Source organism: Aspergillus affinis, assembly GCF_023601865.1.
Source record: "Aspergillus affinis strain CMG 70 chromosome Unknown NODE_77_length_175834_cov_85_933294, whole genome shotgun sequence".
NCBI classification, from domain to species: Eukaryota; Fungi; Ascomycota; class Eurotiomycetes; order Eurotiales; family Aspergillaceae; genus Aspergillus; species Aspergillus affinis.
The window spans coordinates 89399-116392 of NW_026515858.1; the positions used below are offsets into that span (position 1 = coordinate 89399).

The following is a 26994-nucleotide window of genomic DNA, read 5'->3' on the forward strand; positions in this document are numbered from 1 at the left end:
GATTTTTATGAGTCAACAGTCCATCACACAGTCATCCGGTCAGCCAGGCAGGCGCGGTAAACGGAAGCAGAGATGCCTACATACAACCAGAAACCTCCGAGCAGGGCAGGGTTTTGGAGTAGTACCAACCATAATAGCCAGAAGCAAACGGTGCTGGTATTGTAGGCGCTCTTTAGGTTGAGAATGCCTAAACTAAAACCAAAGACAACATAAAATAAAGAAACCAAAGAGAACAAGAACGGTTGTACAAGGACAAACCCAAGATTTGGGAAGTATGAGCAGGACATGTTTGATCTCATAGATCGAACAGCACTGGACCGGCCAGAGCCAAGTCGACAGAGGCGATTAGATAAGACGCAGACGCCGGAGCGGAAGTTCACAGGCGGCTAATCCCAAACGGGCCAAGCGCATCTGCCGGCTTCTACAGAACTTTTTTTTCAACACCGCCCAAGAGTCCAGCGACGGACTGCAGCTCAACTTACTTCTTCCTGTTGTTGCTCCTAGTCGAACTCGGACTAGATCTCTCTTGTTTTCTCCGGGGATCGCCATCTTTCCGGCTACTTTATTTTTTTTTAATTCATACCATTTCGCCTTAGGAATCCGCCGAAAATGGGGAAGAGAGTGTCTCGTCCGCCCGCTACGAAAACTTCCTCCGCCGCGGTATCTGGCGGAGCCAACGTGGGGAATAAGACTTCGATCTTACGGGCGTCGTTTGCGCCGTCGGACTATCAATTAGCGCTTTTTGCCTCGGTAATTCAGGGCCTGGAGGGTCAGCATATTCGAATTCACGACACGAATACCGGCCGACTACAGTGTGAGCACGTCTTGGGCCCTCGGGAGACGGTGACTTCTCTGGACTGGGGTTACTATCAGAGCAAGCCAAAGGAACAGCCCAAGAAAAAGAGAAAGCGCCACTCCGGTGTCAATGGAGGCGCCGATGGATTCGAGCAGGGAGATGTAGTCGTTGCGTTCGGCACGAGCGCCTCTGACATCCGGCTTTACTCCCCGACAGAGGACAAGATCGTGGGAACTCTATCGGGCGGACATGAAAAGGGAGTCAAGGATTTCAAGTTCACCTCCAGCCGACCCGGCCAGGAGGGATGGAGTATCGGCGGGGACAACAAACTCGTGCAGTGGGATCTGCGTACCGGGAAGCCTTCGAAGTGAGTTCTTCCCCGGTTGCCTAAACCTTCTGCTTGCCCAGCCAGCTCGGGTATCTAACCAGCATCTTCCTTTTAGAACAATTCCTATGCCTTCATCGTCGGTGCTCTCCGGTCTTTCGCGCCCCCTCCCTTCGAACCCTCCCGTTATCTGTGCATCAGAGAAGCCGTACATCGTCGACGTGGAGAATGACGTGCCTCCTACTTCGTTCTCGGACATGCGCAACCCCATTCAAACAATCCTCACATCCTCTACAGAGTCCGCAGCGGCAGGACTGTTCCTCGCCTCTGATAACGACCGGTTCCTCAACATCTATGATCCCCAGAGCCAGAAACTCCTCATGAACCTGGTCGCTGAGAACGAAGTGTCCTCGCTATCCCTATATACCGCCGCAGACAAGAAATCGGCCGATGTGTCCATCGAGAAGCAAGTTTTGGCTGTTGTGACCGAGGATGGCACAATTGAACTTTTCACGAGACCATTCGTGAAGCCCGCCGAGCCGCAGGGCTCAAAGGCTTCCAGCTTGAAGGCGAAGCGCCAGCTTGCCACGAAGCGGGCCGAGTCTTCCATCAAGCTCGTTCGTTCCGAAGGCTCGAATGCGATTGCATCCGTGGTCAATGTGCAATTCCAGGGCTCCGACCTGATTGTCGCCTTTGCCGAAGGAGGCTCCATTCCCGTTTTCGAGCGGATCAAGTGGCTTAACGAGGAGACGAATGAACTGGCATTTACCGGCACGAAGACGATCGTGAAGACCCAATCCGCCCATATCCTTGGATCGGCGACTACTAACGGAGCCAAGAACGCCGGCGAGATCCAGGTCGACGAGACCAAGGCGGGTGTGGAATCAGGAGCTTTTGCGGAGGACGACGTGGAAATGGAAGAATCTAAGCAGGATGCCGCCTCTATTGCCGACAGCGAGGAGGAAGATTCGGATGATGATGACCAGCAGCCCGAGCAATCCACGGAGAAGGCTGTCCAGAAACACAAAGATGCGGCCGACAGCGACGTTGATATGGACAATGCCCCCGGATCGGACCAGGAGAACGAGGAGGAGGAAGAAACCGGCGAGCCCTCCTTCGGCGAGCTTATGCGGGCCCACACCGCAGGAGAAATCGACGTTGAAGCCGAGCTGGAGGATGGAGTCCGCATTGGCTCTCTCGTCCCGGGCAAGCCCAGCGCCGCCGTTCAGCCAGTTCCCACGGGAGTCTCGCTGTCCACCGTCCTGACGCAGTCTCTTAAAACCAACGACAATGCCATGCTGGAGTCCTGCTTCCACACCGGCGACACTTCTATTATCCGAACCACCATCCAGCGACTCGAGTCGTCCCTTGCCGCCACCCTCCTTCAGAAACTGGCGGAGCGCATTTCCTCCCGCCCCGGCCGATACGGACATTTGTTGGTGTGGGTGCAATGGACGTGCGTTGCCCACGGAGGCGCTCTCGCCGGCAAACCGGAGCTTCTGAAGCGGATGTCGACCCTTTTCAAGGTCATGGACCAGCGCTCTTCCAGCCTGCCCTCGTTGCTCTTGCTCAAGGGCAAACTTGACATGCTGGATGCGCAGTTGGGACTGAGAAAGTCCATCCGCAGCGGAGCCGAAGACATGGACAGCGAAGACGAGGATAACATCATCTACGTCGAGGGACAGGAAGAAGAGGAGGAGGACAGCGACGCCGAGAACAAGGCCAACGCCACGCCGCGGACCAAGTTGATCCGCGACCAGACGTTCGACGAGGACGAATCGATGGTGAACGGCGTGCACTCGGGCATTGACGATTCGGACAACGAGGAAGATGAGGAGGAAGAAGACGAGGACGAGAACGTGCTGGATGTCGAGGCCGAAGAATCCGCCGGATCTTCGGATGCCGAGGAGTCGCCTGATGAGGACGAGGAGGACGACGAAGATGCGGAGAGTGCGGGATCGATGGCAGACTTTATCGCCGACACCGAGGATGAGGCGTCGGACGACGAGGGAGCCGCCGTATCTCAACAACCGCCGTCCAAGAAGGCCAAGTTCGGCGGAGGAAAGGGGAAGAACAAGGCCAGGTAATAGATTAGAGATATTTATACCCTGATCTTTCTCTGCTTTGGTTTTGTTTCTTTTTCTTTTTTGATGTTCTTTTTTGACCGCCCTATTTCCTGATCTCTTTATCTCTATCATTTTTTCTCAATTTGGATTTCTACAAAAGTAAGGAATACATTATGCATTCATGTGTTTTTATCTTGTCTTGGTGTTGGTCCCTAGTATAGATCAGGGTTTTCTTTTTTTCTTCTCTTCCCTGGCTTCCCTTGGAATCTGTATCTACTAATATTCATGAATGCCTGCATCCGTCTATCCATCTTGACACCAGGTCTATATAGAGATTTCAATCAACCATCAATCATTCCCTCCCCCAGACAAGCAAGTTGATCTAGAATAGCCAAATCACCACATCTCCTCCCTACACCCACCTCCATGCAAGACCCGATGCCCCGGGACCCCAGCCAACGGCACTTCCACGGCCACCGTCTCCTCATCCGACGGATAATCCGTCAAATGTCCATCGCTCTTGTCCGGCGTATCGAGCGCCAGGATTGCACCGTACTTCCCGCCCCGGATATACGCCTCCTGCGGGGAATGAGGGAGCGCGATGTGCGCGAGTCCAGAGAGGAAGATCACCCATCTTTTGTTTTCCCCATGGGATGGGGACTGGTTAGCTTGTTCTTTGGCTCTGGATTCTGGAACTAGTAGGGGCTTATGGGCGTGGTATGTCATAGGTAGGTAGGTAGGTATAGTACGTACTGAGCACTCGGCGCATTGTGTTGTCCGTTATCAGTTCTCGGCTGGATGACCATATACGAGACGTTTCCTGACGCAGGGCCCATAGCCTGCAGCATGTTCTGCTCGGTGCCGGGTTGCGTGGAGTGCGCGAAGCCAGGGGTCAGGGCCCAGCATTCCAGGGTGGATTGGTTGTTGTAGGCGCCGATGACGGTGATGTTTAGCGTGGAGTTGGTGGAAGCTGCGGCGGCGGCGGTGCCTGTGAGGGCGACGGCGCTGGTGAGGAGGTTGCGGAGGGAGACCATTGTGGATTGGAATTAGGTATCTTGTTGTTGGTCGTTGATGGTGTGGTGTGTTGTGTTCTATGGAGGATGGTACTTCTGGATGTATGTACGGAGATAGGTGGGGGCCGTGGAGGGAATGAAGGAGAGAGAAAATATCGTCATGTCTAACAAAGTGCGAGACCTCGAGTATCATACCCACATGCTGAAGAAGCAGAGGCAGATCCGCAGCCCGACTAGTGGGATTTATTGGAATCGGAGAATTGTCTGGCTGCAACTATTGGTGATCCATGTTCCGTCGGTCTCCATGCGGTGACGATCGTCTGAATAGCGCGGAACTATACTTACGGTGCACTTCGTCATGTTTCCATCTTGCCTTGAACCATTATAATACATATTTTTTCTGTTCAGTGGTAGGAATATTAATACCAATGATTATAAACAACGCAGACACTTCCTTCCCAAGTCGTGATAATGATGCCGTCTACCGGATGATTTCGCTGCCTGGTTTCTCCAATCCTTCCAGTCCGTCGAAAATCCCACCTCCGTTGGGCTCCAATACTGCTGTTTGTCTTTTCGTTGAGTTGCTCCAGACTTCGTGGAATTTCACGCTCTCGTCGCTGGACGCCACGATTATACATCCCTCATTCATTGTACGCGAGCACCACAGGCCCCCTTCCTTCGCTCGAGGTCGCACGGCTGCCCGTTGAGCGGTGTGCGTACGCCGGGCATTTCGTGTCCTTCGCTTGGGTCGAAGACCTTGTCCCTTAGAGGCTGAAGAGTCTCTAGAGTGTTCAAGTCCCCCGAATGCCCGAGGAGGCGGCCGCCCAGGGTAGCTAACTGCACAGAGAGCTCGACCACAATCGCCATGGGTCCCATTCTCCGGTCCATCCCAGCTACTCCCGTATGGCCCCCAGGGAATTGCCGCGATTTGTTCGCAACTTGGCCACGCAAAAACTGCGATTCGGAACGGATGCTCGGGCTGTGCAAACCCAAAGGTTGCAGCAAGTTCTTGGCGGGTCTGGCTCCAGATAAGACTCGTCACTTGAGCAAATACATTAATAGTAGCCAGACACGCCCCGGAGGGTACGTGATAGAAATGGATGGCTCGGTCGTTTGAGCCACCGCCGGTGGCTAGAAGAGATGACTGCCAGGGTGCGAATGCAATCGCCTTCACCGCTGCGGAGTGAGCCAGCCTATGTTTCTGTCGATTGGGCCCGACTGATGTTGTACGAGTACCCCCGTGAATAACAGACCCAACGAAAACGAGAAGGGAGGCTGACAACGACTCTGATTGATGAGAATAGGCCCATATCGGAGGCAAGTGGCTGACGAGGGGATATCTGACCAAAAGGTGTTGGCTGACATCTGAAGCCGATGAAGGAAAGACGCCTGGGATGTCTGCGGTGACTCCTAGGTCTCGCGCGGGGATGATATCGTGGAGTTCAAATATCAGACACACATTGTCATTACCACCGGTTGCCATAATATTCCCATCCGGTGACCAATTAATGCCACAGACCTGCTGCGTGTGAGCGGCGATTTTAGCAATCAGGACCATCGTTCCCGGCCAGTGGTAGTGGGCCCGGGTTTGATCGTCAGACCACTCGACTGAGTAGTACCAGATGTTGCCAGCATCATCGCCAACGGCTAGATCCTCCGTGTCTACCTCATAATTTCGAAAACGCTCTGACAGTCGGCGTGTTTTGGTCTGCTTGAACGCTACGCATGTGATCATGTCCGGTTGGCTAAGCTCAAACCGCGCTTCCCTGTCATATGTGCTCCATAGACATAATGCCCCTGAATGTCGACCTACCGCCAGGATGCTTCTACCGCCATTTTCTGAGGAAAATGCCAAGGAAGTCACATAATTTGAAGGATGCTGGGGTCCGAGGGGTGGATTTTGTACGCCATAGGCTTCAGACCAGAGATAGACGCGATGATTCAAGCCGACTGCGAGAGCCCCAGTGGTCGACGAATACGCCAGGGTGGTGCAGTAGAAGTCATCTCGCAGGAATGGTGCGTCTAGAATGCGAAACGGACGAGTCGGAACCACTCTTGCCTTTCCCTTTGTTGATGCTCCTATGGTCCCTATAATCCAGTATAATTAGCGCTTCGAGGCCAATGCTGGATAACAAATGCCAGAAATCAACAGACACGGTGAACAGTTTGCGCATCCTGATTTATTACGGATAGGAAAAAAAGGTTGTTATATGGGACAAAAGAGGAAATATGTATCGTTGATGGTTAGTGTTTGAAACTGGAACCTACAGTTTTCCCGTCCTGCTTTTGTCCAAACATTGTCTTTCCACGTAAACGGACTTCGCGTGGATCCGAGAAAAGGCCAGGGCTCGGACTGTTTCAGCAGTCTCGTTGTTGGGTCAATATCTAACGCAAGTGCCACTCTCGACTCAAACTTCTTTCTGTCCTCGGAGGATGCAAGATGAGGTATAAATCGCGCACTGTATATAGGAGCATTCGATCTGCTCGCAAGAACAACCCGAGAACGGGCAAAGTCTGCTATAGGCTGTTGCCCAACTGCTGCAGAATTCCCACCCACTTGCCACACAGCCCCATTGCTTACTTGTCTAGGAGATGTTGTTGCCGAACCGTGGTGCCTGCCAGTGGGCATAATCGCCGGATCGTTCACAAGATGAGGGCCATAACGAGTAGTATTCATGCGACCCGAGACAATACGTCGTTTGCTTATTAGGTTTCTGCGCCGTGCGGGCATGAAAGGGTCCTCTCCGGGTAAACGATGCCGCAACACTTTCTCTTCAGACGAGAGTTCCTGGGGAGCTTTGCCCACACGAAATGGCGACGACGGCGAGTTTATAAATTCGCGATCGGGAATAAACCTGTCCGGCGAGACTGGACCTGGTCCATTTTGACTCCTTGCTGCTGTGCTGGCAACGGCACCTCTTTTGCTCTTAGTTTGCTGTTTTCTCGTCGGAGTCTGTACAGTAAACGCAGATTGTAGTCTGTCCATTGGGGAGTGTTGTGAGTTGTCAACAGTCTGTCTTTCATTGATCTCCGTTGGGGGCGGTGAAATTGGCTTTTCGATGTTCAGATCGAAGAGATAAGGAAGCTTAGTACGAATATACTCTTTGGAGCGAACGTGATGCCTTGTCAGGGGCAGGGGAGTGAAAGCGAGATCGAAAGACGCCTCAGACTCATCGTCTTCGGAGGTGCCAGAGAAGAGCTCGGGGGGCGACAGGCTACCATCTGACGATGAATCTGGTGTGCGTAATGAACGGCATCCTGAAAGTATCATCCCTGTAATAGGTTGCAGTCCTGGCTGTATGATAAAACAATGAGTGTAGTAGAGTAACAAATGAAATGTAGAGTTAACTCTGGAGTATCCCAGAGGTCAAGGGAATGGAGCATCCAGGCTGATGGGTAAGATAGAGGAAAGGCCTTACTAGGCCCCAACAACAAGAGTGTTGCTATCAGTATGATGCATGGTTGATAACTGCGAAACTGCCTGGAATGATGGAGGAAGAAGCGAGGAGAGCGAAGAGAAGAGAAGAGAAGGACAGTATAGAGCGGGTGCACGTGACAGTGCCCGATGGGGAAAGTGGCAGCGGCTTCTCGTCGCAGCGACCGTCGGTCTTTCTGCTCCCCTCCCGTTGATCGTTCAATAACCTTTTATTCTGGGAGAATCGCTATTCCACCCAGTCGCCATGAGTGTAAATCTCTCCCCGGCCCCTTTCAAGTGTGCTCGTCCGCCCTTAACTAATGGCTGGGTCGGTAGCATGGAATCCCCCGCTACAGCGCGAAAGCAGAGCGGTCCGAGGAGGCACACCAACAAGAACTTCGGAAAATCGAAAGTTATCGGGAACTTGATCAATTAGTTCGCGGAAAGGTAGATTTCATCTGTTTCTAGGAGCGTGTAACTTGTGCCGGATTCTGATTCGGACCAGATCGCAGAGCATCAGTATACACCCGAAACGCTGGAGAAAATATCCGAATTACTGGGCAGAAACCCAGAGTACTACACCGTGTGGAACTACCGACGCCAGGTTCTGCGGCATGAGTTCTCACGAGCACTGTCAAACGACTCGGAGGTTTCTGCAGCTGATCAGATCACTGATTGTATCAAAAAGGATTTAATGTTCTTGATCCCGCTCCTACGCAGCTTTCCCAAGTGTTATTGGATCTGGGACTACCGGCTATGGCTGCTCGACGAAGCCAAGCGCCTTCTTCCACTGCCTGTCGCTCGCAGAATATGGGAAGAGGAGCTTGCGTTAGCCGGCAAGATGCTAAGTTTAGATAGCAGAAACTTCCATGGTTGGGGCTACCGGCACTTTGTTGTGCAAACCTTGGAGCAATTGACGTCGAAAGAGACCGGCAAGGATAGCATGGCCCAGACCGAATTCGAATATGCGAAGAAGATGGTCGGCGCAAATTTGTCGAATTTCTCTGCCTGGCATTATCGGACGAAACTCATGCAACGGCTCTTGGACGAGCAATCCGCCAGCGACGAGGAACGAAGAAAGATACTGGATGACGGTAAGGTTACCTCGTTGGCCATCCGCACAGGTGCATTGGCTAATGAGATATGGTCCTGTAGAGCTTGAGCTCATTCATCGCGCACTTTGCGACCCATATGATCAGTCGCTGTGGTTTTACCACCAAAATCTCATGTGCACCTTCGACCCGACACTGTCGGGGCAGACGATGGCTCCCAATCTAACGGATCCCGAGCGGCTGGAGTACATCCGACGAGAGATTGAGGAAGTCGAAGAAATGCTGGACGGTGCCGAAGACTGCAAGTACATTTACCAGGCGCTGATCGACTGTACGGTGTTGGCGTCCAAGGTGGAAGGCAGCATGAGCAATGATGACCAGCAGAAAATCCGGGGCTGGCTCTCCGAATTGAAGCAGCTGGACCCGCTGCGACAGGGACGATGGCTAGATTTCGAGCGATCACTGTGCAGGTGAGGGTCATCCCTTACCTCGATGCATGTAGGATGTAGGCAATGATAGCGGTGCTGCTGGGTCTACGCCATCTACTTATAGAAATTCGAGATGACGATAATTACGACATGTTAACTAAAGTTATCGCAAGAGATGAATAATTGCCTTTTCAAACCGGTTGGGATAAAGACTCCGTGGTCGCCTAGGGATCTGCTGCATGGCTGAGGGAAGGGGGAATTCGGAAATGTTTCAGAATAACAAGTGGCCACAGCGGCGTTTAAAACGATTGCCATCGGGACTGGGAATCCATGTCAATTCCGCTCTGTGGGCGAGAGAAGCGAAGGGACAATACGAAGTATAGAAAGAAACACCAGGAGACCCGCGGATTGCGTGTTGAAGGGCCGGCCGTGCGATCAGGCCATGGCTATAGTGTAGAGGTAAAACGGAGTAAACAAAAGATGGCAACGGTCGAGAAGCCGCCAAGCTTTCCCTCCTCCGTCTTTCTCCTCCAACGTTCCTTTCGCTTTTTCTTGGACCCCAAGAAATTTAACATCCTAAAAAAAAACAAAAAAAAAGAATACCTTCGCTCACTTGCATACAATCTCACGGGGCTCCTTTCTCGGGGGCGAATCGAAATTCTTTCGCCCTTCCCCCTCGTTCAGTTGGCCCATTCCACCGGTGGCTTTGGGACTTCCCTCCATTCCATCTAAACTTCCCCCCTTCTTCATCCATCCATCCATCCACCGTTGGCTGGCTGCCACTTCAACGGCTTTTTCCTTCAACCTCCCCCTTTCTCCTTACCATGGCCTGTCCGTTGCTCTAAAACCTAGCTTCGTCGACTTAAAATCTCGTGTCATTTTCGCCGTTTCGTGTTTTGTTCTCCTGAACTTTTGAAAGCGCCTGTCTATCGATTTGTCCGAACTCTCCCTGGGGGCTAGATTGAACACAACATAAGATGTCCTCCTCTAGACGAAACAGCGGAGATCACGAAGGGGTGAGAAATCGCGATTGTCTCAGGTCTCATTACAATGTCTGACTGGATTGTTTTTTTGTATTTCCATTTAGGACTCCTTCGACGATGCCCCCGAATCACCCGATACTCACAACAACCTCACGGTTTCCATCCCCCAGAGTTCTTCGACCCGTTCCTTAACAGACAGCCCTCCAAGTGACTCGGCGTCCACTCCTCAGCAGACCGAAGTTCCGGCGTTACCATCAGAACCTCATGGAGAGAATAACCAGAGTGAAGAGGAGGTCCATTCGGACCACCAGTCGGAGGCCGAAACCCCGCGTAAACAGAAAGCGCAGAAATCTCCCCTCCTGACCGCCCACCGACTGTCCACGACGTCTCTGGACGATGTCAATTTGGCTGGCGGGAGTAAGGACGACGAGTCGGAGTGGCCCAAACCCGAGGGCCTGGGCGCGGAGACGAAGAACGACGCTACTGCGGCGGTCCCTTCTAGGGATTCCGTATCTACTCAGAACTCGCAGATCCAGGGCCCACCGGCCAATTCACCGCCGGAAAATAAACTTCCAGCTCCTGCACCGCCTGCGCCTCTCACCCGGAAACTCACCGGTCCGTTTGCGTGGCTTTCACGGAGCTCAACGTCGAGTCGGGAGGTCAAATCGCCGCCTCCGCAAACAGGCCGCCGGAACACTGCTGCTTCTATCTCGACGATTTCCAGTAACCCTGAATTGGCAGGCCGATCAAACGACGAGGACGCGGACGGAAACCGGAAACCGAGGCGCAACAGTTTGAAGGATCAGTTCAAGCAGCTCAGAATGCGAGAAGAAGGGCTGGCAACGGAAAATGACGAAACAAGTGTCACGTCTGGACGTGCAAGCAACAGTCACTCCGCCGGAAGTCCTCCCAGCATCCCCGAAGAGGGTGAGAACGGTTCGGCGGCGGCGCCTCGTGCTGTGTCGCCCGCGGCCTCGCCGCCCAACGGAACGTCCACGATCAACCCCAACCTCGCACCGGGAACCGTATCCGGGTTTTCGACCTCCGCGACCGACGCATCGGTACCTGTCGACTGGGAGCTCTGGCAGCAACTAGTCAATAACGGCCCGCAGGCGTTGAAAGGCACCAATTCCGAAGAGTTGAACGCCGCCATCAAGCGAGGCATTCCACAAACGATTCGAGGGGTAATCTGGCAGATTCTAGCCGACAGCAAACCTGTCGAGGTCGAGGAGACGTACAGGGAGCTTGTCGCGCGCGGTACGGATAAGGAAAAGCAGCTGACTCCCAATGGCACCGGTGAGAAGGACTCGGCTGCCTCTTCATCGCGATCATCTATCCGATCGGAGAATTCTGCTTCCATCGCTCATTCAAACGCTGGGTCCTCTCCGAGCCCCTCCCAAGAGTTGGATCCTGAGAAGTTGGCAAAGGAGCAAGCGGCCAGCGAGACCGCCCGGAAGAAGAAAGCCAAGGACGATGCTGCGGCGCTGCAGAAGCTGGAGAAAACGATCCGCCGGGACTTGGGCGCTCGGACTAGTTATTCGCGTTACTTTGTGTCGCAAGGGAACCAGGAAGGCCTATTTGGCCTGTGCAAAGCATATGCCCTGTACGACGAGGCCGTCGGGTACGCCCAAGGCATGAACTTTATTGCGATGCCATTGCTATTCAATCTGGACGAAGTCGAGGCGTTCGCTCTTCTCGTGAAGTTGATGAACCAATACGGGCTGCGTGAGATGTTTGTTCAGGATATGCCTGGACTCCACCGCAGCCTGTACCTCTTTGAACGCTTCCTCGAGGACATGGAACCTGCACTCTGCTGTCACCTTCGCCGGCGAGGGGTCAATCCACAGCTGTACGCCACGCAGTGGTTCCTCACTCTCTTCGCCTACCGTTTCCCCTTGCAGTTGGTCCTTCGCATCTACGATCTCATCTTCGAAGAAGGCCTGGAGAGCACGATCCTGAAATTCGCGCTCGCCATCATGCGCAGAAATGCGGACGCTCTGCTGGAAATGAAAGATATGACGCCATTGACGGTCTTCTTGAAGGAGCGCTTATTCGATACCTACATCGACAAACAGCCTTCCGCATCTTCCATACTTGAATCGGGGTTCTTTGGCAGCTCCGGATCCGCCGACAAAGAGATCTATCGGGCGGACATCCTGGTGCAAGACGCCTGCGCCGTGACCCTCGAGCCGGGGCTGATCCGCGCCTACACCGCCGAATGGGAGGAAAAAGAGCGAGCCGAGAAAGAGCGCGACGCTGAACTCGACAACCTCCGACACACGGCATCCGCCCAAAGCGCCCGGATCCGGCTCCTGGAAGAACAGGCCGAGGCATCGGACAAGGAACATGTCCAGCTTGCGTCGGAGCTCGTCCATGTCAAGGTCGAAAACGAGGAACTGACCGATCTGAACGACGCCATGAAGATGCAAGTGACCGAACTCAAGATTGTGGTGGATAAACAGCCCCAAGAGGTGGAGGAGAAGCTCCAGACCGAGATGGATCGGATCATGAAGCGCAACGTGGAAGTGCAGAACGAGAACCGTTCCCTGGTGGAGCAGATGGCCGAGATGGAACGGGAGCTGGTGGAAGCGAAAATGAAATGGGCGGAGGTAAGCATCATTGTGCGAGATTGACGATCACAATTCAACTAACTGGGACATTCACAGATCCACGAGAACCACGAGAACTTGAAACAGAAATGGAGTGATCTCCGCAAAGCTCTTGGCTAAACCCGGATGAGAATTTTTTTTTTTTTTGGTTTGTATATTTGTTGGCCCGTGATATCCGGAAACAGCCCTGCTCTCGCCGCTCCATCAATATCTCTTGCGACTTTGATTTCGTGTACATTTAACAGGTCTGGGCATCTGTTCCGCTTACAGCCACTCCGGGCGAGGATAAAGCTGTCATTGTATCATCACCTCATCTGATTTCTTCCCCCCTTCCCACCCTTGGACATTGCGCGAACTACTCGGCTCGCGATCGTTATGAAGCGGCATCGTATGAAATATTCCTCACGCCATATATTGATGCACAACTCACCTATGCCTATGTTTATTGTCCCCCCATTCTACTATTCGTTTTTTGTTGTCCTAATTGGCACCGATGCATTTTCCATGTATGCAGTGTATATCATGAAATAGATCTTATTCAGGATATGATATGAAACAATTTAACCCTCCTTGCATTTCCAATCTATCAATTCATTCATTCATACATACATAGCCAACCTCCCCTCCCCTCAATCAAATCAAATCACACTCTCAAAGTACGTCGACAGAATATCCTCCTTCACCGGACCCGCGACCGCCCTTAACGCTTTATGCGCCTCACACTCGCTATCATAATACTGCATATCCTCCAGCGACGCGAACGTCGTCTTCACAGAGACATTGAAGCCCTTATTCCGAGGGTCCGGGAACGATTGACCCACGGCGACGTTGGTGATGTATGGTTTTCCGTCCTGGAGGATGGGTTGGGATGTTAGATGTCATGTACATACAGTAGGTAAACGTTTGAAAGTGAGATAGGTAGCAGGATAGGGTGGCTAAGTAAATAGGATGGACAAGAGCATGAATACATACCTTGACGGCGGTCTTTGCGAGAACCTTGTACTGTTCTAGGACGCGGAGGCGGTCTTCTTCGTTGGGGATTTTGAAGAGGGTGATGCGCTCGATGGGGGCCATTTTCTTTTGGGTTGCGCTTGCGGTTGCGATGCTGAGGTTGTTTGATGTTTGAGTTTCAAGAGCATTGAGTTCCGTCGGCAGATTGCGATGGTATAGAATCAGTAACTATAGTGAGGTAAGAAGGAAGTATGTACACCGTGATTTCAAATCTATCCACGTCCGTCCCGGTGAGACTAGCTTATATATGACATTTCAGGCACTGCGGGGTAGAACAAGACGGAATAGTACAGAGGGGTTTACAATTCAATAACTCCGGGAGAGAGAAAGCAAGTCTCAGCAGACAGACAAGGCAGACGAGTGAGCAACTCCGTCTGTTCCTTCGAGACTTGTCCAGGCTTCGGAACGGTTGGCCTCGGCTGTCCTGTTTGGGCGATGACGGAATCGCTGGGACGGCCGAATTCCGCGACGTTCGGGTATTTCTTTTGCAGGTCGGTTATACCTACGCTTATCCTGTGTAGAGAGATTATAGATTTAGAGATGAGAGGTTACATAGATTAAGATGGGTTCTGGTTCGTTTGATTAACAGAATTAGAATAATAATCTGCCTGTACTTCTGTAGATTCCCCCCGTTACGCCTGGCTCGCTCTCAAATGCCTCAAACAAGCTCTGGGAATCCCCAGCGCCAAACCCGTCGAAATTACTTCTGTTGGATGATTTCGGTGAACACCGTCGGCCGATCGAGGGCGTGTTTGGAGAAGATCTGAAGTAGGTAGCCTTTCTCGTTGAAGTACTAGCACTTGAAGCTTCTCCAGCATGTCGAGTCGACTCCATTCCATGGCTGATGGCCCACACAATGATCAATATCGATAACGTCGATTTGGGGCAAAGACCCATTACTGGGATCCTCCTCGGTGATCTTTTCATATCCCGGCAGGAACGGACTGGTATATCCCTCCCGATTGACTAGGGAGTGCGCTGTGTCTGCGTACGTTCCTATCGTCGCCAAGGTAATCGAGCCGTGCCCTTTCCCATGTAATATCGTTGGAGGTGAAATTGGGGTTGCCCCGTGACCAACAGCTTCCTTCTAGGCGGCATTGACATCCCCACTGACTCTGAAGACAACGTCCTTGACCCGGTCCCCATGTTTGGTTAAATGACCATGGATCTCGGCGAGCAGTTCAGCATCCTTCTCGGAGACAGGATCATCACATTCAAAACTGGGGCGCATTTCGGAGAGGTGAGGACAAAGACCGCATCGCCATCGGAGACCACGTATGATACTATGGAACGGGACCTAGTTTCGGGGCCACGATAGGCGATGTGCTTGAACCCCATCCGGGTAACGTAAAAGGATGCTGCCTGTTTGGCATCCCCAACGTACCAGGCGATATGGTCAAAACCCATGTATTCTGGGCCTAGGGTGGAGAGGAAAAGACTCTCATCGAAAACAGGAGTGACCGCCATGATGAACGGCTTGATTGAGAAATGCCATAAGGATTTGCGACCGGCAGCTTGATCTCAGGGCCATTAAGTATCCAAATAGCCAGGTAGCTAGCTCCATAATAGGCAATTATCTGAAAGGACCGCACGGGGTCTTATAAGATCATGCCGAGTTTGGTGGGCACCAAGCTTGTTCTTTGAAGTTTGGCTTCCGTCGGGACAAGATAGAAATGCCAGTTCCGGTAGCCGTAGGACAGGGGAACCAAGCCGAGCCTGGTAGCATCTCAGACCATTCAAGAAAGACCATCGAAGACGGTACCCGTGATCCTCCAAATGCCAGCAGCAGTTGATCGTTGCTTCCTTGTAGATTCCTGATCGAAACTTGAGAGGAGATATGACCAAAGAGTCATCCTCACTCCAGCACCCCGTAATCTCGGAATTTCCATCAGACCGTCAAAACCCTCAGAAAAATCAACTATCATTGACAGGCTCCGGTCGGTTCTTGAAAAGCAATTTAAACTTCACGATCTCAACGATTTCCAACTCTTCACTATCCGTATTCGGTCGCTTCTGAACCACAGCAAGCGGCTGAGGCAGCTTCTTCACCTCCCCCGTCATCCGCTGATATCTGCCCACATATAGATACACCCGTTTCATCCACTTGGTATCATCTGGGCTCGTAGTCTGGGGCGAGTAATCCGGGAACATGAGCTTGCCGATCGGGGTTTCGAACGCGGGGGTGTTGGGGTCGCTAGGATCGCTGGCTGTTCCAGCCGGATCAGACTCGTCTTCTTGACCGTCTTGAGACGGCACGTTGATCGTGCCCTGTAGCTCGAGGATTGCGAGACCGGAGGGCGTCTGAAGCAGTTGGGGGAGGGGATTGGCGGGGGAAGAAGGCGAGTCGACCGCGGAAGACGCGCGAGGATGAAGAGGGATCGAGGGCATGTTGCTGCAGTTTAAACCGGAATCAGATCTTCAATTCTCGATGTAGTGTAGAAGCAAGATGAGCTGATATGATTGCACGTCTTAGTCGGCACTAAGCAATGTCTTAATGGAGGTTCCGGAGAAGGAATTTGAGCGGAAGTTAGCGCGTTGGGGGTTATGATGTTATCTCAGCAGGATCGGCCCCTCTTAGTTATACTTAATCTAAATAATTCGAAACAACCAAGAACCATTTGAATTATTTCAATAAAATTATGTGAAGTAGATTTTTGCTTATTATTCTTTTTATAAACAACTATTAAAAAATATTCTGATCCCCATCAATGTAGAGGTTGGTCTGGTCCAGGCGCATGTAGGATTTGCCCACCGTGCCTCAACTAAGGCGCATACGACGCAAAACGCCCTCTATCATCTCTGTGACTGCATATATTAGACCGCGGCGAAGAGAGGGCCAGGAGCGTTGTCTCGATAACGATTTCCGGAACCCCTTCAGGGCGCGTAGTGCACTCTCCTGGTTGACCAACATACCCACACCTTTCAGGTACACGGGGGCGTCTGATATGCCCAATATCCACGACCTTTTCTCGCGTGATGAGAGATGCTTGTCTAGGCGAAGAGGATGACAGGGTCTATTACTGCTATCTACCTGTCCGATCCCCTCTACACCTAGGTTATAATAAGCCCAAATATAGAGTGTTGCAATGAGAAACGCCAGATGATGGAACCCGGATCCACTGACTGCATCAGAGATCATTGTATAGTGAGGCCGCATGAAGAAGGCTCTCTCTTGCGAAGATCGGGTTTTGTGACATCCATTGTGAGAGACTGATTGCCGCGATACCCATTTGCTCCAGATTGGCCTGCCACCGCTGAGGGCATATAAGCAACGCAGTGGCGTGCGTCGAAGGATGTTGGTAGTATGATAGGTTACCTTCAAAAACAGGCTCGGCGGGCTCTGATGTGCTGTCACAAGCCCCTCAAATCGCTCAATGATGGGATCACAATATCGATCAGTGGAGGTTTTCAGGGTGACAACATCATCAGGCCATTCAAAGAATGCTCGACCACGAGTATTGAGAATCCGTTCAGGCACAAACCACGGTTGTGAAGAACCGAAGACACGCCGTTCCTCAACATAAGAAGTGAGGAAAGTAACCAGGTCCCTCAACTTCGACGTATTATCAAATAGGTGGTCGGTGCGTGGAGGGTTAATCAATACGCTTCTCAGGCTTGATAGCTCCGAAATACCTGTAGGCAAAGGATAGTTACCACTAGCATCTCTAACTCAGAGATAGGAGAGTTCACTTACTTCCGCTTTCTAAGAGCCTTTGATGCCATTCTTGCGGACTGGAGTTCCATAGCTCGTCACTACTGGGGATGCTCGGGGGGTTCATGGCCTGCGGACTCAAGGCACGTCTCTGAATATAAAATGAAAGCATTCCGTAACTGATAAGAAGATCAGCTGTTGTGCCTAAAAGCTTTGTGCTGCCAGGCTCACCCCAGATACAATATACAGTTCGCCTTCACGTCTCTGCCAAAATCCATTGACGCCACGACATGTAGAGTCCAGAGGAAGAGGCGTCTGACGGGATATTTTCTCGTATTTCATCATCGGAGCCTATTGATTGAGCAAGTGTGGCTAGCGTGCTTTTCTGATACTGTGAGGTACGGATGTCGTCTTCATGCCTACTGAATAGAAGACCCACGTCCCGTAAAAGAAAACACTGAGCAAGAGCTAGTTGATGAAAAGAGGAAGGTTCCACGGCCTAGGATTTATTAGAACGTATGGACCAAAATCAAACCAGGGAGGGGAAAGGGGGTTAGTAGTATACGGTCGTGTTCAAAGCTCTTTGCAGAAGGCCACGCAGCCCAAGAAGGTAGACTTCGGAATTTGTTATATCAGAGTGCTGACAGCCGACAGATGCCACGGCCAGAACAAGGATCCAAGGTACGTTACCATCTTCAAATACAGAAGGATGCAGAAAGGGCATCCACGGGTCAAAATGCTCATGATACAGCTGGATCATGGCATTCAAAAGAGCTTGGCTGATAAAGGAAGTATCTTGGCAAGTGGCTTTGCATTGGACACATTGCTGGGTTCTCCAAAAGCCTAGCAGCAGTTCATATGTTGTCTCGGGGATTTTTGCCGTGTGACCAAAATCCTCAGCTGCGACAACTTCATCATCTTCCGGGAGCCTCTCCGGAAACCGAATACAGCTGCACTTTTTTGAAGCCGATCTTGTCTGATTCGCAACAAGGTTGCAGTTGCTTGAGGAAGAGTCTGCGTTGCTTAACGAGGAACATGCTTGATCGATCGTAGTTTCAGCACTCTGTGAGGTGCCTGATTGCTCATTGATATCTTGCTGACTGGTTAGAGGAAAAAGGTCAATTGCATGGTCGCCAACGTTGGCAAACGGCGTATTTTGGGCCCCTTGATTCGGCTCCGGACCATCAGGTGCAGTAATATCTAGTGGCCATGGATCTGCTTCGTTAGTGGCCCGCATGCTTAATGCGATAGTAGGCATCTCCACATGATGCTGGCTAAGCATGTCATGGCCGTCACCGCTCAACGAATCAAGCATAGACGCCGACGCCGGGTCAGTGTCTTGCGATTCCGTCACACCCTGAGAAATGGCCGGCTCGCGCGGGAGATTCTTTCGAGTACATCGAAGACATGGGCAGACTCCGTTACAACGTTGCTTGGCCCGGGCGCAATTTCGACATGCCCGTTGGGATCTGGGCCGTCCGTAGGTCCAGTAGCGACCATCATCAGCGTTTTCTGGTTGGTGAATGAATCGGTGCCTTGCAAGAGTGTCCCTGTAGAATCAAGGTTCCAGACGTCATCTCGAGATTCAGGATCTGGGGAAGGTCCTCGTCCAGGATGCGCACCTTCTAGAAAACGTACGGGAACACAGTTCGCATCGGAATGGTCTCAATCCCAGGTGACGGGATTCATGTCGCTGGAGATGCTCCTTCCGACTGAACTCCTCTGAGCAGTACTCACACGTCTAGGATCTTGACGAGCCGATCTCCATCGAGCCAGCGTTCCGGTTATTGTGGCCGTGGCTGGGACATCAGATTCCGAGCATTCCAATCATCGGCGATTTCGATAGGAAGCAAGAGGTTGGAGTCCCTCTGAAAAGAAGCGTCTCATCATCATTTGCCTCTCAGATCTTCGCGGTCCGCTTAGTCAACCTCTACCTCTCCTAACTAACTAACTATCCAAGGATAGAACCAGTTAGTTAACTAGTTAACTAACTCACTTGTGCAATGAGTAAGCGGAAGATACGTGGATCACCATGGGGATCAGTACCGTGCGGAGTCCCCCCGTCGGCCCGACGGGGGCTCTCTGATCCCACAGGAGTTCTCTGGCATCTAAACGTCATATTCTCTCATTTTTACTTCTAGATATGGAGAAGACCCCTTACATTAGAATCTTCGTATAAAGCAACACAACAACTATCTATTGCAATGGATGCTGGAGCACTAACTTCCCCAAGCCACGGCCATGACCCGACACCGCGAGCACTTGGTCCATGGCCTCTTCAGCACTTCCATTGAATATCTCCACCGAAGGGAACTGAAACCGCGAACCACAGTGTGTAACGGCGCACTGAAATGCCATCCATGCGCGCTCGTAATCTGCTTTCCGCGCAGGAATCGTGATCGGGTGAAGGACCCCCTTCAATTGGATCTTCACGTCGCTGTTCGAAGTAGCCAGTGGCATCCTGAATCGAGGACCCTGCTGCACAACGACAGATACAAAGGTCGCATCTGGGGAAACACAAGCCGCCATCGACTGCGTCGAGCCTAAGCCTGCTTGACTTCCCACCGTATCAAATCCCTGCAAGACTGGGCCCGATCCCTCCTGTTCCAAGACTGACTGAATATCCGAGGTGACATGGGGGCTCTTGTAGTCAAAGCAGCGGGTGGCACCCAGACGTAGTAAGAGTGGATGGTTCTGCGGTGATGCCGTCACAAGGCCCAGCACATACTTCCAGACGCATGTCATTGACGCAGCGTACCATGCGGATACATCGCAGAAGGTACCCAATGCTCATCCGCCCTGGGCATTCAGCGACGGTGTGGCCGAGCTGTATTTTGACTCTCCAGAGCACCTGATGCGCACCTTCCGATCGGAATGGGTCACCCAGAAGGTGGGACCCGACGGGGTAAACTTTTCTGACTTCAGCGCGGTGTTTCCCATGTTCGTGAGTGAGAATGCGGTGCCCTTACCGGCATCCATTGCTGGCACCCACCCGACGGACCAGCCGGCGGAGAATAATGCCTTCATCGCCATGTATTTCGTTGCGCTACGTGATTCGGAAACCCCGTCGGAGAACGGGAGAAAGAAACCGAGGACAGCGCAGCAAAGGATAGGAAAGAGGTCTTCACTAATTGATCTCCCACTCCACCGTTCCGAGAGATTGTCCGTGAATCGAGAGCTTAAGCATACCACGTCCATTGCTCCCGTCGAACCGAAACCTGAAGTTGATCTCCACATGGCAGCAAACTTGTCCATCCTCCACTTTTTGGTCGAACGAAGAGAAATTGATTCCCGCTCTGAAGCAAGATTTCCGTCATCTGTCAAGTCGGTCTTGCAACAAACCCTTGCTTTCTCCATATAGCCCTTGCCAATTTTTCGAAATCATGGTCTATGATTTGACACGGGGGGACACTTCCGGGAACAGGGGGGAGCACGATGTCATCAAGGGACAGGCAAAGTGGCGCTCCTGTGGTGACATACTCATCATTCTCGAGGGTAACACTGATAGCTGCTGTTTTCTGTGGGGAGAGCCGTCCTGGGACTCGGAAATTGTAGCCGTGTGTGGCAGGCCCGTTTTCCCACTTTTCTATCAAAATATGAGGCCGGTCCCGGTCGATAGATAGTAGTAATGCAATTTTGACTTGGCCTTGGGAGCGGCCAAGCCACCAACGGCAATCAACTCTCAGCCGACCCCGAGTCTCGCTGTAACCGACTTCCACTACTAGGGTGGGCCACTTGGGATCACGACCAGGGATCCGTCGCACCGGGAGATACGATTCGTCAGGCTCCTTGGAGTAGGGGCCGTCCTTGACGCGCCCCGAGCCTTGAGGTTCTGCTACCTCTTCGTCGACGCCAGAAGATTCCATGTGTCGTGTAAGTAGGTGGTCAAAAGCTCTGCTGGCGGCATCATGAAAAGTAGAGGGTATCTTTAAAATCAGTTTGCGCAGATCTGCATCGTAAAACAGCCTTGACGCCTTCAGGAAACGTAGGCGCGGAGATTCGACAAGCCTCTCGACAATATCTGGGTTGACATAATCGATGACAATGTACGGGTGCTGGAGGTTACGCCTTATAGCGGACTTGATGGAATTAAGGGTCGATGCCACCATGCGGGGGGTATCAGCAGGGAGCTCGGCCAAGAAGTCGAAATCGAACATAACGTCCAATTCGTGGGTCGGGTGTGTCGAAGAAGAGACGAGGGCGGGGGTGAGGCTTCGAGCTAAACGTGAACTTTATTTGATAGGTCTCGATTGGTAGGGAGGATTATAGTCCAGACGGCAATATGACGTGCAGCGAAAGAAGTCCTACTGGACAGTCGAAACTCTTCTTCTGGTCAAAGTACAGATTCGTGCGATCTCCAGATTAGCTTAGGCGAGACCCCTAAGCCCTAATTGATGATTTTAATTACCGCTGCCTGTGAGAATTGTTCATTCTTGAAGCTCAACTTTTGACATCCCATACAATTTACTATGAGAAAACAAAGGTTGGGGCCGGACCCGGAACAATGAAATGTATTGTAAGAGGTGGGTCCCGTCACTAGCGCCCGCCCATAAGACCAATGGGATGACGACCCTCGGAATACCGTGGTATGATCGTTACCCGAGAAAGATACCATCTCGAATTTGGTCTCGTCTTTGGTTCGTTACGCATCGACGGAAGTACAGGCGATGCTTGTGAGTACCCCTGATGCTGCAGTTTTCGATCTGGCGGCCTATTTGGAGGGGAGCCTGCAGTGCGCTTTCAGTTCATCTTCACCATTGCATTGCACGGGAAAAATCAATCGGTGCCATTCGCAAGGCTCAGGCAGACTTCGAGGAAAAGAGCACGTCACTTGATTTGCCAGCCACATGGATTGGCTTCGGGGAGCGAGCCGTGGTGTTGGACCAGACCAGGAATGCCAAAGTAAGCTGTGATATCCTCTGCCTCGCCTCAAGAAACCATTGCTAACCTTCTACCCTCTCTCTACTATCAGTTCGATGCCAGTCGTCAACCGTTCAAGAATTTAAACTATGACTAGGTTTCCAGTACATTTGTGAACTGTCGTATGGTTACGGCGGACTAGATGTGGCAAGTTAGGTAGTGAAATCTCTATAAAATTCCATGGTAGTCTTTTCAGGGTTGTACCAATACTTATTATAAGCACTATATACTGTGGAAAAAATACCACTGCACTAAAAAGGGTCAACCCCTTCTAGCGAAGGGCTTTTTCTAGTGCATATTCCCGCGGCCACATATACAATCGCAAAGATGATCTAGTAGGCTCTATCGAAGTTTGTATAACCACCAAAGAAATCATAGAATCCGGTGGTGATTCCATGTTGACCTTTTTACTATCTATCCACTACCTACACTGCTTGTAGTAGGCATTTAAATCAGCGGTAAGAGAACTCGGTGGAAATCTACTTTCCCCCCTCCCCTTTCCAATTGCAAGATTAGGAGAACCAAGACCGTTAGTTACGGAAATAGGGAGTAGAATGTATCCCCACCGGGATGTGGAGCTTCCCCGTCGGCTTCGTGAACGGATCTCTAGTACAATTCCCTACTCCAGTACATAGCTGAATCTCCCCTCTTCCGCTTACCAAATAAACATGATCCTATCATGCTGTTAGCCGATATATTGATCATTGTATAAAGAGGTCTGGAATCTGGATTTACATCAATATGTACACACAATCCCGCTTCATCGCCTGAGTATACCACTTCCGATATTCCAACCCGAGCACATCCAACATGTCTGTTCAAGAAAAGATTCGCCAGCGGTTCCCGGACACTGTGTACAAGCCTTTAGTCCACCCAGAGCGGCACTTGGGGTTCAACTATACCGGGTTTCATCCCGGAAAGACTCAGAAGCTTCCCAGGGGCCATGTCAGATCCCCCGGGTCTCAGGCTTTCCCGGTGGACGTGACCTGGGAACAAGATCGGGCGATTCCCATGCGGGATGGAATCAAGCTGTATGCGGACATCTTTCGACCAGCAAACGAGCACGAGAAGGTGCCTGCCATCCTCCCCTGGGGTCCGTACGGGAAAGTCGGCACGAGCACGCTGAACTACGACAACATGGGGCCATGGCATATTGGATTACCGTATCAGAACCTTAGCGGATACGAAACATTTGAAGTATGTCTTAAGTGTATCCCTGGTGAACCTCTCGAGTATCTAGACGCAGCTCTCTCACTTTGATCTTGATTGGAAGGGACCGAACCCGGCGGAGTGGTGCTCGAGGGGTTATGCTATCATCGATGTCGACGCCCGAGGCAGCGGTAATTCCGAGGGGGCTCTCATGTTTTGGGGAGAACAGGTCAGTTACCTACCTACAGTAGGACAAGTGGTGCTCTTCCGCCGCCATGACTTGCTTGCTTGTTTGCTGACCACCAAGGATAGGAAGCGATCGATGTTTACGACTCCATCACCTGGGCTGCGCAGTAACCATGGTGTAACGGTTCGGTGGTTATGATGTATGTCTATCGGTTTGCAAGACGTATTCGCTCGAGTTGGTCAATTCCGTTAACATTCTGCAAGGGGAAACTCCTGGCTCGCTATCTCCCAGCTCAATTTCGCCGCTCGCTTCAACCACCCGAACCTCAAGGCCATCGCGCCATGGGAAGGACTGACCGATCCCTATGGACAGCAGTCCTGCCGAGGCGGAATCCCCAGACTGGGCTTTGCTGATCTGATCGTCCAAGCATTTGCAGGTACGTACCTATGACCCCTCCTTTACCACACATTCCGAAATGGTACCTAGGGTCACATGGCTGATATGCACACTACCTACCTATTGGTGATGGTCCAGGCCGAGGCAACGCCGAATATCTGAGCGCAATGGTCAAATCGCGACCTCTCTATGATGACTACTGGGACGAAAAACGAATCAGACCGGAAAACATCCGTGACATTCCGATGTATCTGACGGCCTCCTACTCCACCGGTCTACATTGTGAAGGCTCCTTCCAGACGTTTGAACGCGCACAAACAGCTCGGAAGTGGCTTCGTGTGCACGCGTCCCAGGAATGGCATGACCTGTACCGACCAGAGGCAACGGATGACATGCAACGTTTCTACGATTTCTACGCAAAGGGCATCCAGAATGGGTGGGAGGATGATACACCTCGGGTCCGACTCAGTCTGCTGGGATATGACGGCAGCTATTCGGGCACGGTGGTAGAGCGTGCGGAGAAACAGTGGCCCCCTGTCCGTCAACAAACGAGACGGTATTATCTAGACGAAAACAGCAGCCTCACCAGGACGAAGCCAAGCACTCCGTCCCAGGTGGCTCATGAAGGCCATTCTCTGAGTGATTCCTCCGTAGGTTCCCAATACTCGAGAGACGGTTGACCATGTCTGCTAACCGCATCTGGAATGAATACAGGACTTCATTGTCTACTTTGACAGATGCACTGAGGTCTGCGGACGGCCGTTTGTGAAGCTCTACATGTCCTGCGACGCAGCAGACGATTTCGACGTGTTAGTGCAAATCCGCAAGATCTCCTCATCCAGAGAGCTCCTCAAATCCCTGAACTGGTTCTCAATGCCCAAGCCCGGGCCCGAGGTCCCCACCGTCAACGTCGCGAAGCATCTTGGCCAGCAGGGGATGCTTCGCGCATCTCACCACGTCAGCTTGCGATAGCGTCAAAGTGATTATGATGATGAGGTCCCACAGTACGGCCACAAGTCTCGTCAGCCCATTCCACCCGGTGCCGTTGTCTCGTTGCTCATTCCTATCTGGCCAGTCGGAATGGTCTTCGAGGCAAGGGAGAGTTTGATGCTCCGGATCTCCGGCCATGATATGGCTCTCCCCGAGGCTGAAGCTCTACGGTTGACAAGCCCTGTTGATGAGAATCGAGGTAGACACACTGTATATACCGGCGGAGAGCATGAGAGCTATATTGTGATCCCGGCAATCACCAACTAGGAAATAATCTTTGGTTTGGTCTCGGATAATGGGGTTTGGTTTTGATTTACCATATCTCTCTGTATGTTTGCCGTCTTGGAGTCGAGCGTAGTCATTCATTCGCCACAACGTCCGGAATACAGGTCGATGCTTGCATAAGATCAACGGAAGCCGGACTTCTCTCGCCGACACCAACACATCAAATTGTAGCTTTGAACGGCCTTGGGACCTAAATACTAGAAGCTCAACATTCTCCGAGGCCCAACTTGATAAGACCGGCCCCACATCAATATCTGAGATCCATGGTCTGTCCCTGCTGAATTGAGACCAGATGAGCGGTATTAGGAGAGACAGTGGAGGTCTAGAGGGATTCTCGACAAGAGGGAGACTGTATCCTGATGTCCAGAAGGGTACATAAGGATCGGGCACGATTGGAGAATCTCACTCGATAGAGATATTTCACTCGATAAAGATTGGTGGAAACGTTTGGGGATGAAAGCGGTAGTCTCCGGGGGATGGTCGGATTATATGGTTGGGCATGGGACGAACTCGACCATTTACCTCTGGCGTTGATGAGATTATTGACTAAAGGGCCTGTTGCACGTAAGAAGCTAAAGAGACTTAGAAAGTGAAGAAAAAAATTAGAATCTACATAGAGTGTCCTGCATTTACCACAGCAAACTGCAAGAGAGAAGACACAGAAATGAAAGAAAAGCATGGACTCATGGATTGCCTCGGCGCTGCTGAGCGTGTCGACAAGAGCAACCATAATGACCCTGCTCACATGTTTCCTGGCCTGCTGTCGCTGTCCCAAGCAGCCATGGAGCCATGGAGCCACCTACCAGCGCGGTCGACCCTCCCCCAGCAGGCCAAATCAGAAAAACTCTCCACTAGAATGTCACACAGCGCTTCCAGAACATGGATCTCAGATGCAAAGAGACAATATGAGACCTACAAAAGAGTTTCGGGTCACTTTCGTCATACTGCACCCAAGTCACCGGCTTTGCCATCCACCTTTAAGGAATGGCTTGCTCATCAAGAGGCCATGATTGAACAAGCTAAGGCAGACCAACAACGCGAGATCCAAGAGATCCAACGAAAAATATATAAACTGAGATCAGGAGGATATAAGAAGAAAAAGAAGGAGTCAAAGCCAGCATTCGACGTCACGAAGTTTGATGATGGTCGATCATCCGTTCTTGCCATGCAAACGATTTGGGTATCTCACGGCATCGAGCTAGCGAAACCTCACGCCCCGTGGCCAACAAATGACGAATTAAAACATAACGGTATCTACCGCGCATCTTCCGGGCAGTTTCGCGCCCTGCCTCGCCCTAGGGATGCGGACCCCTCGGTGAAATGGAATGAGAGACCCCTGGTCGCACGCTTCCCATTCGATGAACCTAGCCTGGATGAGGGCGAAGATGAGGACGAAGACGAAGACGTAGACAATACTGCAAATATCACGGACGGGGAGGTTTTCCTTGGGCTTGAACTGTTGAAAGAGTTGGATAGGTGAAGGCCACTGCACCAATACTTGTGGGCCATCAAGATGGTTCAATACAACAAAGTAGGTGGGGCGCGTGCCAGTGTTTAGCGAATTTCTTTGTTTCTTTGGGACACGTGCAAGCTATTTGCTGTCGATTGTGAAAGAGTTGGCCTGTATCTTTCATAGCCCATGACATGTCACAATTCATTCTGCCGTCTTTCTTCCCTCGAAGAGGATTTAGCTGTGTGGTCGGTAAGAGATTGTCGC

At 51.6% G+C, this 26994-nt stretch overlaps 10 protein-coding genes across 10 annotated transcripts; 5 read left to right on the forward strand and 5 right to left on the reverse strand.

Annotated features, from left to right (window-relative positions):
* Positions 1-609: 609 nt before the first annotated feature.
* Positions 610-3208, forward strand: KD926_010133 (WD40 repeat and Utp12 domain-containing protein; the record flags this gene model as incomplete). The annotated part of the gene is made up of 2 exons (XM_053102647.1): positions 610-1163; positions 1240-3208. 2 exons carry the CDS (start codon positions 610-612, stop codon positions 3206-3208), a joined length of 2523 nt encoding a protein of 840 aa, XP_052953900.1.
* A 375-nt stretch (positions 3209-3583) lies between these two features.
* On the reverse strand, positions 3584-4221 carry KD926_010134 (uncharacterized protein; the record flags this gene model as incomplete). Its single annotated transcript, XM_053102648.1, has 2 exons — positions 3584-3869; positions 3941-4221. The coding sequence occupies 2 exons, from the start codon at positions 4219-4221 to the stop codon at positions 3584-3586; spliced, it is 567 nt and encodes a 188-aa protein (XP_052953901.1).
* A 460-nt stretch (positions 4222-4681) lies between these two features.
* On the reverse strand, positions 4682-7471 carry KD926_010135 (WD40 repeat domain-containing protein; the record flags this gene model as incomplete). Its single annotated transcript, XM_053102649.1, has 2 exons — positions 4682-6288; positions 6469-7471. 2 exons carry the CDS (start codon positions 7469-7471, stop codon positions 4682-4684), a joined length of 2610 nt encoding a protein of 869 aa, XP_052953902.1.
* A 215-nt stretch (positions 7472-7686) lies between these two features.
* KD926_010136 (Rab geranylgeranyltransferase BET4) lies at positions 7687-9141 on the forward strand (the record flags this gene model as incomplete). The annotated part of the gene is made up of 4 exons (XM_053102650.1): positions 7687-7806; positions 7952-8062; positions 8121-8709; positions 8771-9141. The coding sequence occupies 4 exons, from the start codon at positions 7687-7689 to the stop codon at positions 9139-9141; spliced, it is 1191 nt and encodes a 396-aa protein (XP_052953903.1).
* A 931-nt stretch (positions 9142-10072) lies between these two features.
* On the forward strand, positions 10073-12807 carry KD926_010137 (putative GTPase activating protein (Gyp5); the record flags this gene model as incomplete). The annotated part of the gene is made up of 3 exons (XM_053102651.1): positions 10073-10111; positions 10183-12687; positions 12745-12807. 3 exons carry the CDS (start codon positions 10073-10075, stop codon positions 12805-12807), a joined length of 2607 nt encoding a protein of 868 aa, XP_052953904.1.
* A 518-nt stretch (positions 12808-13325) lies between these two features.
* Positions 13326-16086, reverse strand: KD926_010138 (uncharacterized protein; the record flags this gene model as incomplete). Its single annotated transcript, XM_053102652.1, has 5 exons — positions 13326-13538; positions 13660-13792; positions 14002-14211; positions 14900-15218; positions 15618-16086. 5 exons carry the CDS (start codon positions 16084-16086, stop codon positions 13326-13328), a joined length of 1344 nt encoding a protein of 447 aa, XP_052953905.1.
* A 740-nt stretch (positions 16087-16826) lies between these two features.
* Positions 16827-17522, reverse strand: KD926_010139 (uncharacterized protein; the record flags this gene model as incomplete). The annotated part of the gene is made up of 3 exons (XM_053102653.1): positions 16827-16952; positions 17015-17331; positions 17393-17522. 3 exons carry the CDS (start codon positions 17520-17522, stop codon positions 16827-16829), a joined length of 573 nt encoding a protein of 190 aa, XP_052953906.1.
* A 381-nt stretch (positions 17523-17903) lies between these two features.
* Positions 17904-21507, reverse strand: KD926_010140 (uncharacterized protein; the record flags this gene model as incomplete). Its single annotated transcript, XM_053102654.1, has 6 exons — positions 17904-18707; positions 18776-18975; positions 19343-19458; positions 19575-20044; positions 20213-20396; positions 20831-21507. 6 exons carry the CDS (start codon positions 21505-21507, stop codon positions 17904-17906), a joined length of 2451 nt encoding a protein of 816 aa, XP_052953907.1.
* Positions 21508-23080: 1573 nt separating this feature from the next.
* Positions 23081-25259, forward strand: KD926_010141 (uncharacterized protein; the record flags this gene model as incomplete). Its single annotated transcript, XM_053102655.1, has 6 exons — positions 23081-23467; positions 23517-23648; positions 23898-24042; positions 24141-24652; positions 24717-24896; positions 24975-25259. 6 exons carry the CDS (start codon positions 23081-23083, stop codon positions 25257-25259), a joined length of 1641 nt encoding a protein of 546 aa, XP_052953908.1.
* Positions 25260-25941: 682 nt separating this feature from the next.
* On the forward strand, positions 25942-26757 carry KD926_010142 (uncharacterized protein; the record flags this gene model as incomplete). Its single annotated transcript, XM_053102657.1, has 1 exon — positions 25942-26757. The coding sequence occupies one exon, from the start codon at positions 25942-25944 to the stop codon at positions 26755-26757; it is 816 nt and encodes a 271-aa protein (XP_052953909.1).
* Positions 26758-26994: the final 237 nt, after the last annotated feature.